The following is a 21,122-nucleotide window of genomic DNA, read 5'->3' on the forward strand; positions in this document are numbered from 1 at the left end:
ATAATTAGATGTAAACATTTAACTAAGGCAATATTTTCTTGATGGTGAGTATACATAAGAAGTTTAAAATTCACGAACATTAAACCAAACATTTTATTTAAAAAAAAATGATTTTAAAAACTACAACAGTTTGTTTTGCTATTATGATGTAATAAAGCCAAGTATACACTCATCTAGAATTGAAATTCCTCATAGATTGACTGTGCGTGTAATAGCCATTAAAACAGGGAAAAAACAGACTATGTTGTTGTCATTTATTTCTTGCATATTCATAGACTAGTAGTGTAGTTGTAATCTACCACTATATCTTTAATCAGACATTCACTCGGATCGTGTGAAGTTCAACTCTAATAACGTGTGTAATATTTGTTCACTTTTATCCATATTTTTTCGCATAGTTTTTCGAAAGATATATGCCATCCAAAATCATATAAAGTAGATAGTAACTGTTAATTTGGGATCTGTAAAACTTTGTATTTGAAATGTGAACATTATGCGGTCATATAGTAGAATAAAAATAGATTAATTTAGTAAATCCTATGTTTAAGTAGTTAATATTTTATCTAGTGTATCTCATATCGAGCATGTTTGTTTATTTAGAAATCTCTACTATCACATAAGTATATATTAGTAGAAAATAAAAGTTTAATTCTGAACATTTTTTTTTATTATCGAGATTGGATTATTCATTTATTATCGTTTTCAAGGTATATAACCATACTCTCACAAATCAAGTCGGTAATTTTAATTGTTATCTCCCGTGAAAAATTTAGTGTCGTTTGTGTTCCATGCCATAGGCTAGAGAAATTTCCAATTACCTAATTTTATAATTGTATTTGTTTAGTGTATTTACATGGACACAATTAATGCAAAGCAATTATAAGCATTTATATACATCTTTATTATAAATTCCACTTAATTTTTATATCAAGCCTCCCTTTGTGTAGGTTAAGGAATTGTTTGGTTTATATATTTACAAAATACATCCGTTTATACAACTTATGGTTAATGTGTTATTTCATATGTTTTGTTTTTTTCGTTTGTTTTTTGAACACATAATAAAATCTTCGGAATTTTCAAACATAAAAACTGTCGTTATTTTTTAATGTGTTGAAGGCAATGAGGACCAAGGCTAATTGTTGTGCGTAAATGAGTCCACACAGCTACGATGGTACTTTACTCACGTAAATTAGTCCACACAGCTACGATGGTACTTACTCACGTAAATGAGTCCACACAGCTACGATGGTACTTTACTCACGTTATGGAACATTGACCACGTTTTTCCTACTCATGTCGAGATTACAAAAACATGTGAACTCTATATAATTGTACTGATATTAATTTGTGATCCTAGGATAAATCAATAACTTTATTAACTTAATGTTTCCATTTCTATCAGCATTTTGTCATACAAGATACAACAGCTGATGTGATCTGTAAATCCTGTAAGCTTGTCAGTTCCTCTAACGTGAATGTTTTCAATACAGGTCAGACCTTCCGACACCAGACCACTGCTGACAAGATTTTACCTTAATGTTATTTTTGGTATTAGCTCGAGTATTAGCTTTATTTTTTTTATCTCTGGTCCTAGCTAAAAGTTGCTTTTATCATCGTGCTTTATTACTTTTTAGAATTCCCTTTAACAAGTTAGATGGTATATAATGAGCTTAAAACGGTAATGCTCGTGTGTTAGAAATGATAGATTGGCTTGTATTCTGAAGGCGTGTGTATGTGTGTGTTCCCAGAGTATTGCTGCCATCAAAGACATTTGCAGGCTGTCACGGTAGGGGGTGCGTGACTGGGTAAAATGGGATACAAAGTTCTATACGGCGTCAAACGAACAGACAAGGGGAGGCTACTAGAGAAATATTTGTGGCACAGCTTAGATGTAAGCTCCTCAAGGCGATAGCTTTCTGGTCTAAATCTGACGAATCTACCCGTTTGAATTTAGTTATGAAAGATGTACATATTTACAAATAAACACACCACACACACACACACACACACACACACACACACACACACACACACACACACATATATATATATATATATATATATATATATATATATATATATATATATATATATATATATATATATATATAATGTAAACATATTCACATAAATAAAATAAAATAATAAATAAAGATTTTAATATTCTGGCGCATTTAGGGCAAGGTTGTTGTTTTTTTTTTTTTTACAAATAATGCCAACATTATGTGTATTTGCTTGAAGATAAAGGAAATTAACAGAATTGTTTTTTAAATCTGCATTCTGCATCCTGTGTAAGCTGTCAGTTAACTATATTGTTCGATTTATGTTGTTGCTTGCGTATTCAATATAATTTTTTTTAGAGTTTTAAATGTCGGTAATACATTTTAAGAATATCTTTAAAATTTAATTTCAGGTGTTCTAAAATTTATGAGATTCTTCAGAACAACACAACATCTTTATAATTTTTGAAATTGTAATTCAGTAAAATGTAAATGCTTACCTAAGAAGCGAACATACAGTAAAACTACTTTTGTATAATAGCACATCGTCTTTCCCTTTTGTGTAATATTACTTAAGTATCAAGGCCTAGTGGCTTCGCTAGGTCGGGTGTCACCCGGTACAGTACCTTATGGTGTCAACCCCCCATCCCAACACCCGAAAATAACTTATGTTTCCCATTTTGCCTAATGGCTTCTATTGATGGGTACAGGCCACCTATTAGTTCATGTGCAGAAAGCATCGTCATTACATCTTATGTGTCAGTAGGTTAAAGCACACATCTGCAAACACAAGTTCGAATCACAGGTTCATGTCAATAGAACATCCTTGAGTACACCCAGCCCTGGCGGGTACCTACTAATGTTATGGAAGTAAAGAGGCTGGGCATAGTGCTGGACACGCGATCCCTTATAGACTGAGGTCATTAAAATTGGCTAATTCTACTAAGCTTGACACATGGAACGTCAGTCTTGCAAAAAGGTTTACAAAAATCGGAGATAAAATTCGGGACTTAAATCTATAAAGCACATTAAAAGGCAACTGTAAGAGACCAACGTACTAGGATTGGTTTGGAAGTTGGGGGTGGAAGCTGCTAAATGAAAGATACCGTCCAGTTGATTAAAACTTCCAGCTTGTCGAGTACAAAGGTGTTATATAACACGGGTGTTACAGTTTAGTGGGGCGTTAAAATGAATATATCCTAAAGATTATTACATAGGTTACTATATTTTCCATATTGCGATAGATATTAACATATACAATATATTAGTACATATAAAAGTACATATAACAGTTTAGTTACCAAAAGAAAGTTTTCAATTACGTCCACATGAAGCCATACATGTTATCCCTCTACAAGATGTCAAGTGTTTACAATAACTATATCCGTGGAGTATAAGTGCTGTATTAAAATAATATAGTTTGCTTATATTTTGGTAAGCGCCGTAACACCAAATATCACGTGTAAGGGGGGGGTGGGGGTCTGGAGAAAGTAAAGTGACTGGACTATAGCGTCCCTAACCTGCAGGTCACCTGAGTCAAGCTCCGCTCTCGTGACTGCAGTCCGAGGTCAAGGACCGTGGTAGGGCAGAGCTGATAATTCCGCTGCTCACTGTTCATGAAGTTAATGTTAGCCTAAGTTCTCTTAAACCGTCTACAACAGCTTCGTTTGATGACATCTCTAATAAATTATTGACGATTTCAGTTCCAATAATCTCTGAAGTTTTAACCTATATCTATAACCTCTGTATTGCCAAGCAATATTACCCTAAACATTTTAAGCATGCTAAGGTTATACCTCGTCACAAAAAAGGTAACATCAAAGATGCTAACAACTACAGGCCAATTTCTATACTTTCTTCTCTCTCCAAGCCACTAGAATTATATATAAATAAATGCATGTCAAACTACCTAGAAAGGCATAAGCTTTTCCATAGTAATCAGTCTGGGTTTAGAAAGTTTCATTCATGTCACACTGCTTTGATTAAAATGAATGAAAACTGGCTTAAAAATATTAACAAAAACCTACTTTCTGGCACGCTTTTTTTCGATTTCAGAAAAGACTTTGATTCTATTGATCACAGCATACTTCTTAAAAAAACTATTTCCTTACAAATTCCACGAATTTACAGTTAGGTTACTTCACTCCTTTTTATCTAACAGATCTCAATGCGTGTTTCACCTTAATACCATCTCTTCACTGAAATATGTTAATATACGGGTTCACCACGGCTCAATCTTAGGTCCTTTACTTTGTTTCATTATACATTAATGATCTTGCATTACACATCGACGCAGGTCAGTGCGAGATGGTCACTGATGATACTTTGTTACATGTCTTTGCAGACAGTGCTGACTCACTTTCAAACTTCAAACATGTGCCAATCAGCTTGCTACTTGGATAAATTTTAACAAAATGAAACTTCACCCCGATAAATCCAAGTCCATGATTATTACAACTCATCAGAATCGCCTTTTCAACTTTCCACCTCATTACGCATTACTATAGACAATTCAAACATTGAACAGGTTGATAGTTACAAATGCCTAGGATTGGTTATAGATCACAATCTCACTTGGGCCGGTCATTTCCATCCTCTAAAAATGTCCCTATTAAAGACAAATTTTCAACTAGCAAGGATAAAGAACTTTCTGGACTATAGGAGCAGGCTGTAGTGTGGAGTGGCAGCTTTATAACTAAGCAGCGTCCTCTAATATCACTACAAAAAGGGCTATGCAACTGGTTACTGGCTTGTCTAGTAGCCTTGATTCTTTTATTTAAACTAATATACTTCCATTAAATAAAAAGATTATATATACTAAAGCAATTTTTTTATATAAAATATTCCACGAAACACCCCTCCACCCTCTTACTTATCAGACATATTTTCTTTTATAATTAAATTAAATCGTCGTCTTAATTTAACGTTCCCATATACAACTTTTTTCCCAAAAACATAGCTTCGCCTACTCTGGTTCTAATTTGTGGAATAATCTTCCTGATAAAATAAAGCTATCTAGATCTGAAAATATATTCAAATCTAAACTAAAACAACAATTATTTAATGACCTCTCTAACTGACTTGTTGAAACATTTCTCATTCATCTATTGTATTTTTATTTTATCTCATCTTGTATTATAACTATGTAATATTATTTCTTTATCCCACATTTTTAGTGTTATGTTACTGCTATTACTGTGCTATTGTTTTTTTTTAAATGCTGTTATTAAATTGTTGTTTTTATTTTTTTATTTAAAAACGGCCAATTTGAAAAAGGGCCTCCGTGCCTACAATTGTTACCGTAATTAAATAAATAAATATATAAATGAATAAATAAAAAAATAGATGTTGCATGAGCAACAAGTTGGCTTTTTAGGTAATAGATCGTGAAACAAACTGGTTTCAGAGGGAATAGATAGTACAACGAGAAAATTTGTTTTGCTAAACATAGTAGAACCGTCAGTAGAATGGAACTCCTCTAAATATCTTATTACATAGATTTTGAAAAAGCTTCTGATGACATCCAGCATCTATTACCATGGAAGACATTCGAGTTATATGGCATGCTAGAAAGTGTCATCAATCTGCTAAACGGCTTGTATGAAGATAACCAATGATATGTGTACCATGAACATCAGCAAAGCGAATGGTTCATAGTCAGAACTGGAGTCGTACAAGAAAGTGTCATACCACCTGTCATACCACCTGTCATACCACCTGTCATACCACCTGTCATATCACCTTTCATACCACCTGTCATACCACCTGTCATACCACCTGTCATACCACCTGTCATACGACCTGTCATACCACCTGTCATACCACCTGTCATACCATCTGTCATACCCCCTGTCATACCACCTGTCATACCACCTGTCATACCCCCTGTCATTCCACCTGTCATACCACCTGTTATACGACCTGTCATACCACCTGTCATACCACCTGTCATACCACCTGTCATACCCCCTGTCATACCACCTGTCATACCACCTGTCATACCACCTGTCATACCACCTGTTATACCACCTGTCATACCACCTGTCATACCACCTGTCATACCACCTGTCATACCACCTGTCATACCACCTGTCATACCACCTGTCATACCACCTGTCATACCACCTGTCATACCACCTGTCATACCACCTGTCATACCACCTGTCATACCACCTGTCATACCACCTGTCATACCACCTGTCATACCACCTGTCATACCACCTGTCATACCACCTGTCATACCACCTGCCATACCACCTGTCATACCACCTGTCATACCACCTGTCATACCACCTGTCATACCACCTGTCATACCACCTGTCATACCAACTGTCATACCACCTGTCATACCACCTGTCATACCACCTGTCATACCACCTGTCATACCACCTGTCATACCAACTGTCATACCACCTGTCATACCACCTGTCATACCACCTGTCATACCACCTGTCATACCACCTGTCATACCACCTGTCATACCACCTGTCATACCACCTGTCATACCACCTGTCATACCACCTGTCATACCACCTGTCATACCCCCTGTCATACCACCTGTCATACCACCTGTCATACCACCTGTCATACCACCTGTTATACCACCTGTCATACCACCTGTCATACCACCTGTCATACCCCCTGTCACCTTCTTGGTGGCTGTAGATTGGGCTGTGAGAGAAGCTACTGAAAAATGGCCAAGAGAAATTGCAGGGGAGGTTATCAACCAACTGGAAGACGCCTGATGACTTGACTGATGACTTGCTTGATGACTTGGCTGATGACTTGGCTCTACTGTCACATGCCCAAAAATAGAGAAAACGTCCATGATCGAAGTAATGGCCAAATGTAAAAGTCTTGGGCTAAACATCAACCCTGGGTGGACCCCCCCCCCCTTCGCTTGTCTACGCCACTGGGTTCCGGACACTTTATCGACGACAGCCGAGGTTCTATTTCAAACAGTTGACAGATTACTCAGTCGTCTCAATCGTCTTACTAAACAATATTCTAGCAGCCTACTCAATCGTCTCACAACACAATAGGCCTACTCTAGCAGCCTACTCAATCGACTCACAACACAATACTGTAGCAGCCTACTCAATCGTCTCACTACACATTATTTTATCGGCCTACACAATCGTCTCACAACACAATACTCTAGCAGCCTACTCAATCGTCTCACAACACAATACTCTAGCAGCCTACTCAATCGTCTCACAACACAATACTCTAGCAGCCTACTCAATCGTCTCACAACACAATACTCTAGCAGCCTACTCAATCGTCTCACAACACAATACTCTAGCAGCCTACTCAATCGTCTCACAACACAATACTCTAGCAGCCTACTCAATCGTCTCACAACTCAATACTCTAGCAGCCTACTCAATCGTCTCACAACACAATACTCTAGCAGTCTACTCAATCGTCTCACAACACAATACTCTAGCAGCCTACTCAATCGTCTCACAACACAATACTCTAGCAGCCTACTCAATCGTTTCAAAACACAATACTCTAGCAGCCTACTCAATCGTCTCACAACACAATACTCTAGCAGCCTACTCAATCGTCTCACAACACAATACTCTAGCAACCTACGCAATCGTCTTACAACACAATACTCTAGCAGCCTACTCAATCGTCTGACAACACAATACTCTAGCAGCCTACTCAATCGTCTCACAACACAATACTCTAGCAGCCTACTCAATCGTCTCACAACACAATACTCTAGCAGCCTACTCAATCGTCTCACAACACAATACTCTAGCAGTCTACTCAATCGTCTCACAACACAATACTCTAGCAGCCTACTCAATCGTCTCACAACACAATACTCTAGCAGCCTATTCAATCGTTTCAAAACACAATACTCTAGCAGCCTACTCAATCGTCTCACAACACAATACTCTAGCAGCCTACTCAATCGTCTCACAACACAATACTCTAGCAACCTACGCAATCGTCTTACAACACAATACTCTAGCAGCCTACTCAATCGTCTCACAACACAATACTCTAGCAGCCTACTCAATCGTCTCACAACACAATACTCTAGCAGCCTACTCAATCGTCTCACAACTCAATACTCTAGCAGCCTACTCAATCGTCTCACAACACAATACTCTAGCAGCCTACTCAATCGTCTCACAACACAATACTCTGTACGTGTAAAGCAGAGAGACGTAAACAATAGCCAGTCACGTGACCTACACCGGATCAGGCTAGTGAATACGTCGTGCTTTGGTTGCCTCACGTCTGCTGACAACTGCTTGGTACACCGTGCGTGGCGCTGAGTACAAGAAACACGGTGATCACGTGTTGCACTAGGTGGTCGCAGCTTTTACTGTCTTCATCTTGCAGAAGACTTGTACATCTGATTTCACTTGGTTTCATGGGATTTCACAAGATTTAATGTGATTTCATGGGATTTCATGTGATTTAAAGGGATTTACTGGGATTTCAATCAGCAAGCCGTCAACTACGTGAGTAAGGCACGTAATCTATGAGAACAAGACACATGATCTAGCACACCAGACAGACTGCTACAAGACACGTGATCTAGCACCCCAGACACACTGCCACAAGACAGTCGAAGTGAAATGGCGCACGGTGATTACGTGCAGCGGTTGGTGAGTTGCTTCCGTCTGCTGGTGCTGGCTGTGTGTGGGTTTATCGTGGCGTTCAGCAGTCCGGCGTGGTCAGCCTTGAATGCCTTCTACACCTACGTCTACACGGGGCTGTGGTCGTGCAAGGACTACGTGTGGTGCTCAAAGAACCTGCTTGGTAAGCTGCTTTTTGGTGTACGCAACACACGTGCTTAAGGTGTGCATTGGTATAAACAACTTGAATGTGTGTGTATTTTATCAATAGCACTACCAAGTACATGTGTACATGTCACGTGATGTAAACTTTAACCTCCCAACACACCCAGGGAACCCACTAACGACCCAATTTCTGGAAGTTGTTGCTCTGATTGCTGACGGCATATCTGTGGCAGCAGTGGTGTTTTCCTATTGCGTCCACGTCCGCAGGAACAGATTTCTCATCTACCAGAACTTGGCTCTCAGGCTTGCAGCAGTGGCGGCTACTGTGGGAGGTAAGATTTTATGGGGGGATGGGCAGTGTTTGAGGTAAGATGAAATGGGGGGAGGGGAAGGGCAATGTGTGAAGTAAGATTTGATGGGGGGGCAATGTGTGAAGTAAGATTTGATGGGGGGGGGGCAATGTGTGAAGTAAGATTTGATGGGGGCAGTGTGAGAGGTAATGAACACATTAACACATTAACACATGAACGCATGAACATATGAACAGCTTTACAATTGTTGTTGTCGCCCGTTATGTGTAAGATTGTACATTCCCGTTTGACTTGAATGTCAGTAATCATACAACATACATTCATGATTCAATGTTAGGCCTCAGTTGCCCCAGTAACATGCCTGGACTAATCCTGAAGTTATTACAGACCTTAACAAGACAAACATTGCGAACAAAAGAGCCATGACAATCTTTGAGAAGCCTTCAATTAGATGAACCAGTTATTTAGATTTCTACATTAACTCGTATAAAAGTTTGAAAACTATATAGTGCTTGATTTAATCCTAATCAAATGTTTTGTTAAACTTTACAGCAATATTGATTTAACCTGATTACGATTGTTTAATCTTAATTTCTTGTGTTTAGTTTAATCCTAATCCCGTGAATCTAATCACATGTGTCGTAGGTGTGCTGGGCGCTATACTCTACTCTATCTACACAAGCGACAGCCTGGCTTGGGCTTTCGTGTTGTCGTTTTTTGCATCTGTCGTCATCATGGTGAGCGGTGTTGGCCTGCTTGTCCTGGGCACAACCCGAGCTAAACAGACATTTAAACGGAATTTTGAGACTCTGATTTGCTGCACATTCCACACAAGTTTTTTTTATTAGCTTTTATTTAACTCGCTTTCTCGTACTTCCTCATAGTGCTTCGTCCATCCTGGTGTGTGAAATTTCGACCACTTCTAACGGACCAATTTAAAAAAAAAACTTAGAACGTAGATCAAGATCTGATAACAATGCAATGTGACAACAAAATTTGACTTAATGGAAATGTAATTAATTTTTAATTTTTAAATTAAAGTTTCTTGTATGCAATACTAATTGTACGCAATATAAAATGCACACATTTTTTTGTGTTTTTTTGCCATGCAATTTTATTGTATTAAAACTTTTAAAGTTTTGAATTTTAAAAAATAAAAACTCATTATTTTTACAAGCTTTTATTTAGCTAGTTACGTCTGTATGTTATTAATTTGTTTTTGGGTTTGTGGCAAATTTTGTAACTCAATTTCGACCCACTTCTAACGCAGATATTTCATTTAAACTTTCCAGATACGCTCCACTTCGAGGACAATACGAGTCTTTATATATATATATATGTAACTAGGTGTAGTTACCAGAGATGATAACAACGCAATAGTGCAGGTGTTGGACTGATAAGCCAACTGATAACGATCATAAAGCCACGGCGTAGTTTGGAAGGATACGACAAGCGCTATCAACTTTGACACGACTGTTGTAATAACGCAGGTGTTGGCTGATAACGATCAGAAAGCCAAGGCGTAGTATTTTGGGAAGCGATACGATAAGAACGCAATACGGTCTGTCAACTTTGATGTGACAGGATGCAGGTGGCTTATTAAATCGGACTGTACGACAGAAGCGGCGTAATGAACATTCTGATGCAACGATTAGAATCGATTACGATTACGATTACGATTATGATAGAACCGAATACGACTACGGATACGAGGGGGATATAAGGAAGGCGACGCCTCAGTCTCGCTCTCTCTCTCGATCAGTCAGTCTGTGTGGCAGTATCAAGTTGGTTATATTGTGTTAAGAAGGACGATAGACATGTGTATTCAGTTATATGAAGACTAGTGAGGACTGTTGGGAGTCAGTTGATTCAAACTATTATTGTGAAGCATTCCTTTTGATTCATTATATTATTGTGAAGCATTTCTTTGATTCATGTAATAAAAGGATCAATAGCGAACCTGCATCTTCGAGTATCTATACTGTGGTCGATGTTGTGTAGAATGAGTGGTTAGACTCGGTAACATTTGGCGTTGTCGAGCAGAACTCGTTAACATTTGGCACTACAGGCAAATAGTCTCGTTACATTTGGCCCTGCGAGCAGGGTAGTCATCGTTACATTTGGCGCTGCGGACAGGATGAGTCAGCTAGCCTAGGTCACATTTGGCGTCGTCGGACAGGATGAATTCAACTAGACTTGCCGTTTTAGGCACCCATAGTCAACCTAGTTCATAACTGTGTTTAGTGTGTGTGTGAGTTCGGACATTCAGGAACAGTGAAAATTGAGGAACGAGGAAAATTTTTCATACACACACGGTAAGAAAGGTCTTTCTTTATTTGAAGGAAATAAATAAAAGGGAAAACTGAAATCAGAATCGAGGAAATTGAAAAGAACAGAGATGAGACACCTTTCATTATCATTCTGGCTTGGTGTCACATGCTCTTTTGCTGCTGCAAGCATGTGGCTCAGTATACCCCTAGTTGTAGCACCAACTACCCTGGGGACAGCTATGGGGCTGACCACCAGCATCCAGATAATTGTCATTGGTATCTCCAACTGGGTTGTTGGACAAATACTGGGCAAAGATGGCAACCAAGATATGGATGTAACTCTTGGACACTGGAAATGTGTCATGATCTCCCTTTTGGGCAACACTATCTGCTGCATAGCTGCAACATTTTTCCTTGGTGTGAGTGGCAGACGCGGGAGTGATATTTTAGATATCGGAAAGGAACAAAAACTCCTGCTGGCCCTACAATCTGAGTCAGATAAGATAGGCAACGGTAAAGATGACCCTTTGCCTCCAGATGGACCAGGACAAAATGTGGACAAAAAGCCGATCCATATTGTGGTCCTGCCCAGTGAGTCCCACATCAACAAATTTTACGGGGACGGTGATCCAACCCTAACCAACAGGTTCAGTGAAGAGGTCAGGGCTGCCTGGGCCTCAAGATACATGTCACCAGAGGAAAGATTAAGACTGCTGATGTGAAGTATAGGAGAGACGGTCAGGGCAGAGGTAAAATGCCACGATAAAACCATCCAATCAGATCCAGATAAGGTGCTGGATCTGATTATGGAGACCTTTGGGGAGAGACGGTCGGGTTCGCAACTGCTAACGGTGTTAGTAGGCTTGAAGCAGAGAATGGCGGAGAGTGTGATGGAGTATTCACACAGAATGAACGGGGCCTTTGAAGCGGTAAAAGGCAAAATACCCGACATGGATGCGCGCCTGCTGAGGGACCATTTCATCGAGGGGCTGGCGACCCCTATGTCAAGAAGATATTTGAAAGAAGAGGTCTACAAAGACCCGCAGTTGACCTTCCTTCAGGTCAGGAACTCAGCGATCCGCAGGTCCGAGGATGAGGACCAATCGAACTGTTCGGTAGACAAAGTCTCTGTGCCGGAACAGAAACAATCCCCACCCACAGGGACCGGCACGATGGAAACCATGATGGCTCAACTGTTGGCCCACCTGCATAAGGTTGACCAACGATTGGAGAGGTTAGAAAGCAGGCCAACAGCAGAGAATCAGGACAAAAACGGGACAAAACAGAGACAGGTTGGACAGCCGCGACCCGCCGGTCCATCGCTCCGGTGGACGGCTGATGGTCGACCAATTTGCCTGTCCCGCTCACAACCCGGACATATGGCACAACACTGTCCGGTGAAACGATCGCTCTCTGTAGGGCAGGTCAAGGCTACAGAGCGGCGAGGTTATGGCGTAAGAAACAAAAGGGGACAAACAATGAAAGAGTCTCAAACAAGACTTGAAGAAAAATTATCAGATATTGAAAAAGAACTTCAAATTACAGCAAGGCTGGGATCCATCGAACAGCGATGGGCAGCAGAATTGGCACTCTTTGACCTAGAGATAAAATATCGCCCGGGGCGGTCCAATGACAATGCGGACGCCTTATCAAGGAATCCTTACGAGAGACCGGGCGATGAGGAAGAAACGCTGACAGGAATATGTGAGGTCAGAGCGTCAACAGATATCCCTCACGGGGTGCAAGTGATGCAAAACGGGCAGACCGGGGTGGAGCACATTTCCACAGAGCCCGGACATATGGACATTAGTGATTTTAATTGTCTTAATCACAAAGAGATAAGAGATGCCCAGAGAACGGATAGTGGCTTACAGCCGCTGTTGAAACACGTCCAGGAACAAAAATTCCCAGGAAGAAGGGAAAGAGAACAATTTGGTCGAGAAACAAAGAAAATACTGAGTCAGTGGGACCGTCTCAGTATAAAGGATGGTGTTCTCATGCGGAGAATTCATGACCAAATTGATGGGACAATACACCAGGTGGTGGTGCCTGGACAATTACGAGAAGAAGTGCTAAGGTTGGCACATGACAGGGCAGGACACCAGGGTCAGGACAGGACGCACAAAATATTACGACAGAGGTGTTACTGGCCCAATATGGAAATGGAGGTCAAACGCCATTGTGAGGCTTGTGTTAGGTGTCAGCATGCGAAAATGCCAGTTGTCAAAATGAGACAGCCATCAGGACACCTACTAGCGACAAAACCACTAGAGATTGTGGCTATGGACTTTACGTCGTTGGAGCAATCATCGGATGGGACGGAACATGTGTTGGTAATGACTGATGTATTCACCAAATGGACTGTGGCGGTGCCCACACGAGATCAGACTGCCAAAACAGTGGCAAAGGTCTTAATAGAACATTGGTTCATCAAATATGGCATACCAAGACAATTACACTCTGACCAAGGAAGGGCCTTCGAGTCAGAAGTAATTAACCAACTGTGCAGCCACTACGGGATCAACAAATCTAGAACAACCACATTTAATCCGAAAGGAAACGGACAGTGCGAGCGGTTCAACCGCAGCATGCATGATTTGCTGCGTACGCTAGAACCTGAACAGAAAAAACGTTGGCCTGATTTTCTCCCAGAGTTGGTATATCTATACAACTGCACCCCCCATGCCACAACCGGCTTTTCGCCACACATGTTGCTGTTCGGACGGGAGGCTCGACTCCCTCTTGACTTGTTCCTAGGGAAAAAGGAGAGTATGACTGGCTCATACACTGCACTGGAATATGTGAATGAACATATGAGACGAATTAGAGAAATGTACAGGGTAGTACAGGAAAGACTAGAACATGAAGCACGGCGAAGGGAACCGCCGGTACAGACAAAGGACCCGCCACTCAAACTGAACGACAGGGTATTACTGCGTAGCCACCCGTTAGGCAGAAACAAAATCCACGATCTCTGGGGACAGGAGATATGGCAAGTCGTGGAGATGCCTAAAGTAGCAGGTGGCCCCTTTAAGATAAGACCCATCGATCACGCCAAACCGGATCGGTGGGCGAATATTGCTCAATTAAAGAAATATTGTCATAGTCAAGAAGAGCAGTTACACACAAGGAAACCCAAGACAATTAGGGAACCGGAAACTATAACGGAAATTCACATACCCATCCCGGAACCATGTCACCATCAACAGAACAACAGCGAGACACAAGTGGAGGATAACGGCAACGAAGAGGATCCCGTTCCTCCCAGAAGCAGAGAGACAGTAGACCATCAGATAAGTGGTCCGCGGAGAAGTTTGAGAAACAGAAAGAATACGAAATTTTTTGTCAGCAACCATCAATTCTTTCATGGTCGCGCTGGTATGAGAACAGACTGTTCAAAAAGTTATAAAAGTGAATTGGTGAAGGCACCAAACGAAAAAAGGTGGATGTGAATTCTAGAACTGTTTTGTGTCTGAGGAAGATGAGGTAGACACATTTGAGATGTTGAAATAGGGATAACTGTCAATCTTTTACGAATGGGACGACATTGACAGTGAATGGAACAATACATTTTTTTTTTACGATGGTGAGATTGACATTTAGGAAGTGCACCTACCAAGCGTTGTTTGTGGTTGAAAACACACAAAAAAAGGCGGCGGTGGATGTAACTAGGTGTAGTTACCAGAGATGATAACAACGCAATAGTGCAGGTGTTGGACTGATAAGCCAACTGATAACGATCATAAAGCCACGGCGTAGTTTGGAAGGATACGACAAGCGCTATCAACTTTGACACGACTGTTGTAATAACGCAGGTGTTGGCTGATAACGATCAGAAAGCCAAGGCGTAGTATTTTGGGAAGCGATACGATAAGAACGCAATACGGTCTGTCAACTTTGATGTGACAGGATGCAGGTGGCTTATTAAATCGGACTGTACGACAGAAGCGGCGTAATGAACATTCTGATGCAACGATTAGAATCGATTACGATTACGATTACGATTATGATAGAACCGAATACGACTACGGATACGAGGGGGATATAAGGAAGGCGACGCCTCAGTCTCGCTCTCTCTCTCGATCAGTCAGTCTGTGTGGCAGTATCAAGTTGGTTATATTGTGTTAAGAAGGACGATAGACATGTGTATTCAGTTATATGAAGACTAGTGAGGACTGTTGGGAGTCAGTTGATTCAAACTATTATTGTGAAGCATTCCTTTTGATTCATTATATTATTGTGAAGCATTTCTTTGATTCATGTAATAAAAGGATCAATAGCGAACCTGCATCTTCGAGTATCTATACTGTGGTCGATGTTGTGTAGAATGAGTGGTTAGACTCGGTAACATTTGGCGTTGTCGAGCAGAACTCGTTAACATTTGGCACTACAGGCAAATAGTCATCGTTACATTTGGCGCTGCGGACAGGATGAGTCAGCTAGCCTAGGTCACATATATATATATATATATATATATATATATATATATATATATATATATATATATATATATATATATATATATATATATATACGAGAAAAATGGCCCGTTGAGGAAGGATACAACGGGCGCTAGGTTGATAGTGCTGTCTATTTTCTCTAAACTAGAACCAACCCCTCCCCCCCCCCCCCACACACACACCATAAAAAAAGGCCAAGTGTCCCATTCAACGAAATATAATTATATTCTTTTTCCAGTGTCCGCCCCCCTCCCAGAAAAATCTACCCCCGCCCCCGAAAATTTCAAGTACCCCCAACCCTCTCCGGGAAGGAAAATGTCTGAAAGAAACACTGGTCGCATTTGTAGATCATACAAACTAAAGGAAGAACCTGGGCGGGGCTTCGCCCCTACCGGAAGAGATGCATGAAAAAAAAACTGCACGCTAAACACTTTTTAGATTAGAAAAAGTTCCCCCCTCCGGGGAGGAAAAAGTCTGAAACACTGGAGTCGCGATTAGGCATTACCCGAAGAATTTCATGAAAGAAACTCTGCACGCAAACAACCTTTTAGATTAGACACATGACTTAGGCTGTAATTTTATTATAGAGTATCGATGACGACATTTCTTTTGAGCTGGGGGGGGGGAGGGCGGGGGAGGCTTAGACGTTCTTACGCGGGGGATAGGCTTCGCCCCTACCCGAAGAATTGTATGAAAGAAACTCTTCACGCAAACCGCTTTTAAGATTAGACAAAATTGACTTTTAAATTCAATGTTTACTCGAGAACCAATGACGTCATATTACAGTGTGCACTCTCCGGCTTGAGATCATTTTCTACTATATGCTCCAATGTGACGTCATATTTCGTTTCCGTATTACTATGAACGTTTTTAATTTGCTTGTGTTTTCTCTATAGTGTTCTTGTCAGATACATACACAGATAGATAGATAGACAGACAGCGAAACTATTATTATAGACGAGAACAATGGCCCGTTGAGGAAGGATACAACGGGCGCTAGGTTAATAGTGCTGTCTATTTTCTCTAAACTAAAACCAAAACAAATATCACCATCTTAATTCAATTTAACCGGAAACAAAAAATGACATTGAAAACGGATTTTTATCCAGAATTGGTACTTTAATTTATACTAAATATAGTCATAGGCATATCCCTAAACCATGTACCTAATCTCATTCATGACAAAAGTCGCATTTAGAATTTCTTTCAGGCATTTCTACTTGGGAGGAGTCTCCCCCCCCCCCCCCCCCCACCCCAAAACATTTCTACCGTCCCATTCAACGAAATATAATTATATAATTATATAATTATATACTTTTTCCAGTGTCCACCCCCTCCCAGAAAATTCTACCCCCGCCCCCGAAAATTTTAAGTACGCTCACCCTTCGCCGGGGAGGAAAAAGTCTGAAAGAAACACTGGTCGCATTTGTAGATCATACAAACTGGAGGAAGAACCTGGACGGGGCTTCGCCCCTACCGTAAGAGATGCATGAAAAAAACTGTGCACGCTAAACACTTTTTAGATTAGAAAAAGTTTCCCCCTCCGGGGAGGAAAAAGTCTGTCTGAAAGAAACACTGTTGTCGCGCTACCCGAAGAATTGCATGAAAGAAACTGCAAGCAAACCACTTTTTAGATTAGACACATTAATTAAGCGGTAATTTTATTAAAGAGTATCGATGCCCCAACCCGAAGAATAGTATGAAAGAAACTCTTCACGCTAACCACTTAGATTGGACAAAATTGCCTTTTTATTAAATGTTTTCTCGAGAATCAATGACGTCATATTACTGTGTGCACTCTCCGGCTTGATACTATTTTCTACTATATACTAAATGTGACGTCATATTTCGTTTTCATTTAACTATGCATGTTTTTAATTTGCTTGTGTTTTCTCTATAGCGTTCTTGTCAGATAGATACACAGACAGATAGATACATAGACAGAAAGCGAAACTATTAGTATTAATATATATGTATATATATATATATATATATATATATATATATATATATATATATATATATATATATATAATTTATTTAATCAGATGTTTAATTACAAATTAAACATTAATTAAACGGTTTCAAAACAAAGGGGAGATATATTTATTTACTGGATAGATTAGTATATTCAACTTCGACTTCATGAATTAGAAATCAATAAAAAGTTGAAAATCTTCAGCTGAATAATTATTAGAAATAAACGCAACAGCTCTTTCCTGTCTGCACTAACATTACACACTTAAATAACCGCCCTGATACGGTAAGCCTCTCCATTCACCCATATGATCGAATCAGTTAAGGTTTAGTCTTGTTCATGCGGTTAGTTATATTATATGAAGACGTTTTCAATCAGAACTGTTTGTGTATATCTTAGCTGGTAATAATAAGGTCAACTGGGGCATGGGGATGAATTGGTGGTTGAGTACCTAGACACCACTCTGAACCAAAATATTTTGTTTACTATATACAGCAGCACGGTATTAAAATTTAAAATTTAAATATAAGGACGGCTTTCATTATGCATTTTTTTTCACTGATTGCATGATGCATATCAGGTTGTTGTGAAATGTTTTAGAAAAAAATAAATAAATAAATAATATGTTATTTTAAAGGCCCCTAAATATATATATATATATATATATATATATATATATATATATATATATATATATATATATATATATATATATATATATATATATATATATATCTTAAGTATTAGTGAGATTTATCTGCCAGTGGGTTTGAACTCGAGACTTTGTTCGATTTATCAACCATGAGCTTTTTGCCGACTCGACCACGCCTCCAACACAATTAAGCGTTACGTGTCAACTGGTTATGCGTTATTGAGGCCATTGACTCTGATTTCAGCCTGCTTTTCTTTTTGCATTTGCTTCCATAGCCTTTGTCCAACCAAGAACAAACTACAAGGCAGCAGTTGTTTAATTTTGGAGTTGTCTCTTCTAGAAGAGTGGCTGTCCCCAGCTAACGAGCCTCATCTGCCCGAGGGTTCGAACTCAAGACTTTTCGGTTTAGCAACCATAAGCTTTACCGACTCGACCACGCCGACCCCACAACGTGTTACCAATCATATGTTCTAAGACGCGTGACCGTCTTTTCTAAAAGTGAGTTATTTAAATGTAAACGCTTGGATCATAAATATCGGGACACCGGTTTACCTACACTACCGCATGAAAACCTTGAGTGTACATTAATCACTCACCGAAATAATATGGTAGAACACACTTCGGTGACCGCCCATGTGTCAGAGACGTAGAGGGGCGCTCTCAGGGCCCCCACCCCCCGATTACACAACCGCATAGGCGCGGCGTACGACCCCCTGGCTCCTTAAAACTAACAGGCACCATCGGCCAAATAGCATCCTGTTAATAATGATGCAGATTTCGTCATTCGCTAAAGTGACACAAATGAACAGGATTTTTTTCTTTAACACGTAAAAAAAGTATTTGACGTGTTTTAAACATCAGTGTAACTGATCAATATGCTAGCGTTACTAATTGTCTATTATTAGATGCTCGATCTCAATTTCTGACTGGATTGTCTAATAATAGATGCGTATTGCATCATTCGCAAAGTGACGAAACTCTACAGTAGGCTCCTCATATTTAACTCTCAGCTTCCGAGTTTTTTTATTACAACACCTTAGATACGCATCACCGCCTCTGGTGTCTCACCAATCACTCCCCTTTCGGATGTTTTTCGCCCCATGACCCCACCCCTACAACCCTCGTGCCCCCATGACCCCACCCCTACAACCCTCGTGCCACCATGACCCCACCCCTGCAACCCTCGTGGCCCCATCTCTTTTCGTACTATTTATTCTGTATGAATATGGTTTCTATTGTTCCTTTTCTAATCGGTTTTATTTACATAACATTCACGTTTTTCATTTTTTGTCATAATGCGCACGCAGTTTGCGATCACTTATAGTAGAGTGATCGCTTGCATTATTGTGATGTATAGCATTTATTTTCTACTTTTTAGTTCAATCAGAAAACGTGGGTTTTTAAAAACTTTTTAAATGATAATTAGTGTGTGATATGCTATGCTTTCCTTTATTTTTTATATAATTTAATTATGCTTGTGACCTATCTCATACGTTAGTAAAAAAACTCGTCACTATATATGATATGCTGGTCACATGAGTCACCCCCACGTGATAGGTGCTGGTCACATGACTAGCCTCTATGTTAAAATTCTAATCACATGACTCACGTCCTCATTCCAGATCCAGATTGTGCTACTGATCAGCTAAAATAAATAAACTATTTCGTTAGCAACATGCTTTTTAAATGTTAAATTTAGATCAAACGTTTAATCTTGATTGAATTGCTCCATAAATCAGCTACTTTATATCAGCAGTTTTACCGTAATTTTAAAGTTCTCATGCCAGAAATCCTTTGCCCTAATTGTTGCGGGAAGAAATGCAAAGTAAGTTACAGGCCTACATGTTGTTTTTTTTTTAACCTACTCACGAGATAGAAAATTGTAACATCTCAATGACAAGCTATGAGCGTTGAACGTAGATACCCACATTCTTATCTTGATGCACGTGTTGTTTTGCTCGGTTCATGTAAGACGATACCAGTGGGAAACGTAATTTTCGCGCACTGGTGCTGCCTAAAATTTTCTACATGCAAAATGTTGGTTTATTTTTTTTTTAAATTATGTCTTGGGCACAAGGGTTCCAAATTTGTTTTCGATGGATTCTATTTTAGAAAATAACTTGTTGGTCGATTATCCATTGTGAATTTGATGGGTATCGGAGTACAATATTTTAACAATAGAATAACTGGTGGTGTTTTAGAAATACGTTTTAAAAATGTTTTTATATGTAAACATGTATATATTTTTTAATTTACAAAGCCTTGTCATAGTTTTGTAAGTTCTTAATATTTCGAACACTCCGACTGTTCTAACTGGGGGTTACAACATTTATTTGTACTGATAGGAGGTAAGGGGTTGGATTAATTCCAGTGATTAACGGAAAGTGAGATGAGAGAATATAAAACCCTGAAAATGTTGGTGGTGTAGAATTAGTTAATTATTTGAAGCAAATATTATTAGCTTGGGGGAGAGGGGGGTGGTGTTATGATGTGTGTTTATTCAGGGTATGTTGGTGCGAACGATTGTTGGTGTGAAAGATATAATGAAGGAATGGAATGATGACGAGGAGGAAAGATAGTGAATTTCTGGGTAGAAACTGGTTGCTGTGTATTGTGTTTCAGTTATCTCTTGGTCGTCTTAGAGTAAGGATGATATGAACTGTGTGATTCAATTGTGAGAG

General features: G+C 39.7%; 2 protein-coding genes across 2 annotated transcripts; both read left to right on the plus strand.

The window, feature by feature from the left end:
- The first annotated feature begins 2,687 nt into the window (after nucleotides 1-2,687).
- LOC131955224 (uncharacterized) lies at nucleotides 2,688-6,745 on the plus strand. Its single transcript, XM_059319245.1, has 2 exons — nucleotides 2,688-2,762; nucleotides 5,639-6,745. Exons 1-2 carry the CDS (start codon nucleotides 2,688-2,690, stop codon nucleotides 6,743-6,745), a joined length of 1,182 nt encoding a protein of 393 aa, XP_059175228.1.
- A 1,556-nt stretch (nucleotides 6,746-8,301) lies between these two features.
- On the plus strand, nucleotides 8,302-9,647 carry LOC131955225 (uncharacterized). The gene is made up of 3 exons (XM_059319247.1): nucleotides 8,302-8,789; nucleotides 8,938-9,102; nucleotides 9,634-9,647. The coding sequence occupies exons 1-3, from the start codon at nucleotides 8,606-8,608 to the stop codon at nucleotides 9,645-9,647; spliced, it is 363 nt and encodes a 120-aa protein (XP_059175230.1). The 5' UTR covers nucleotides 8,302-8,605.
- The last annotated feature ends 11,475 nt before the right edge of the window (nucleotides 9,648-21,122 follow it).

The sequence above is a fragment of the Physella acuta genome, unplaced genomic scaffold (genome assembly GCF_028476545.2).
Source record: "Physella acuta isolate Inbredline_101_S28 unplaced genomic scaffold, ASM2847654v3 ptg001058l, whole genome shotgun sequence".
NCBI lineage: Eukaryota > Metazoa > Mollusca > Gastropoda > Physidae > Physella > Physella acuta.

Excerpts from the sequence above, each read along its gene's own strand:
- LOC131955224 (XM_059319245.1), top strand. The coding sequence starts at position 2,688 with ATGGCTTCTATTGATGGGTACAGGCCACCTATTAGTTCATGTGCAGAA. Across the intron at positions 2,763-5,638 it reads TCATTACATCTTATGTGTCA|CAAAGCGAATGGTTCATAGT; the intron begins GTAGGTTAAAGC and ends CATGAACATCAG.
- LOC131955225 (XM_059319247.1), top strand. The coding sequence starts at position 8,606 with ATGGCGCACGGTGATTACGTGCAGCGGTTGGTGAGTTGCTTCCGTCTG. Across the intron at positions 8,790-8,937 it reads GTGCTCAAAGAACCTGCTTG|GGAACCCACTAACGACCCAA; the intron begins GTAAGCTGCTTT and ends CAACACACCCAG.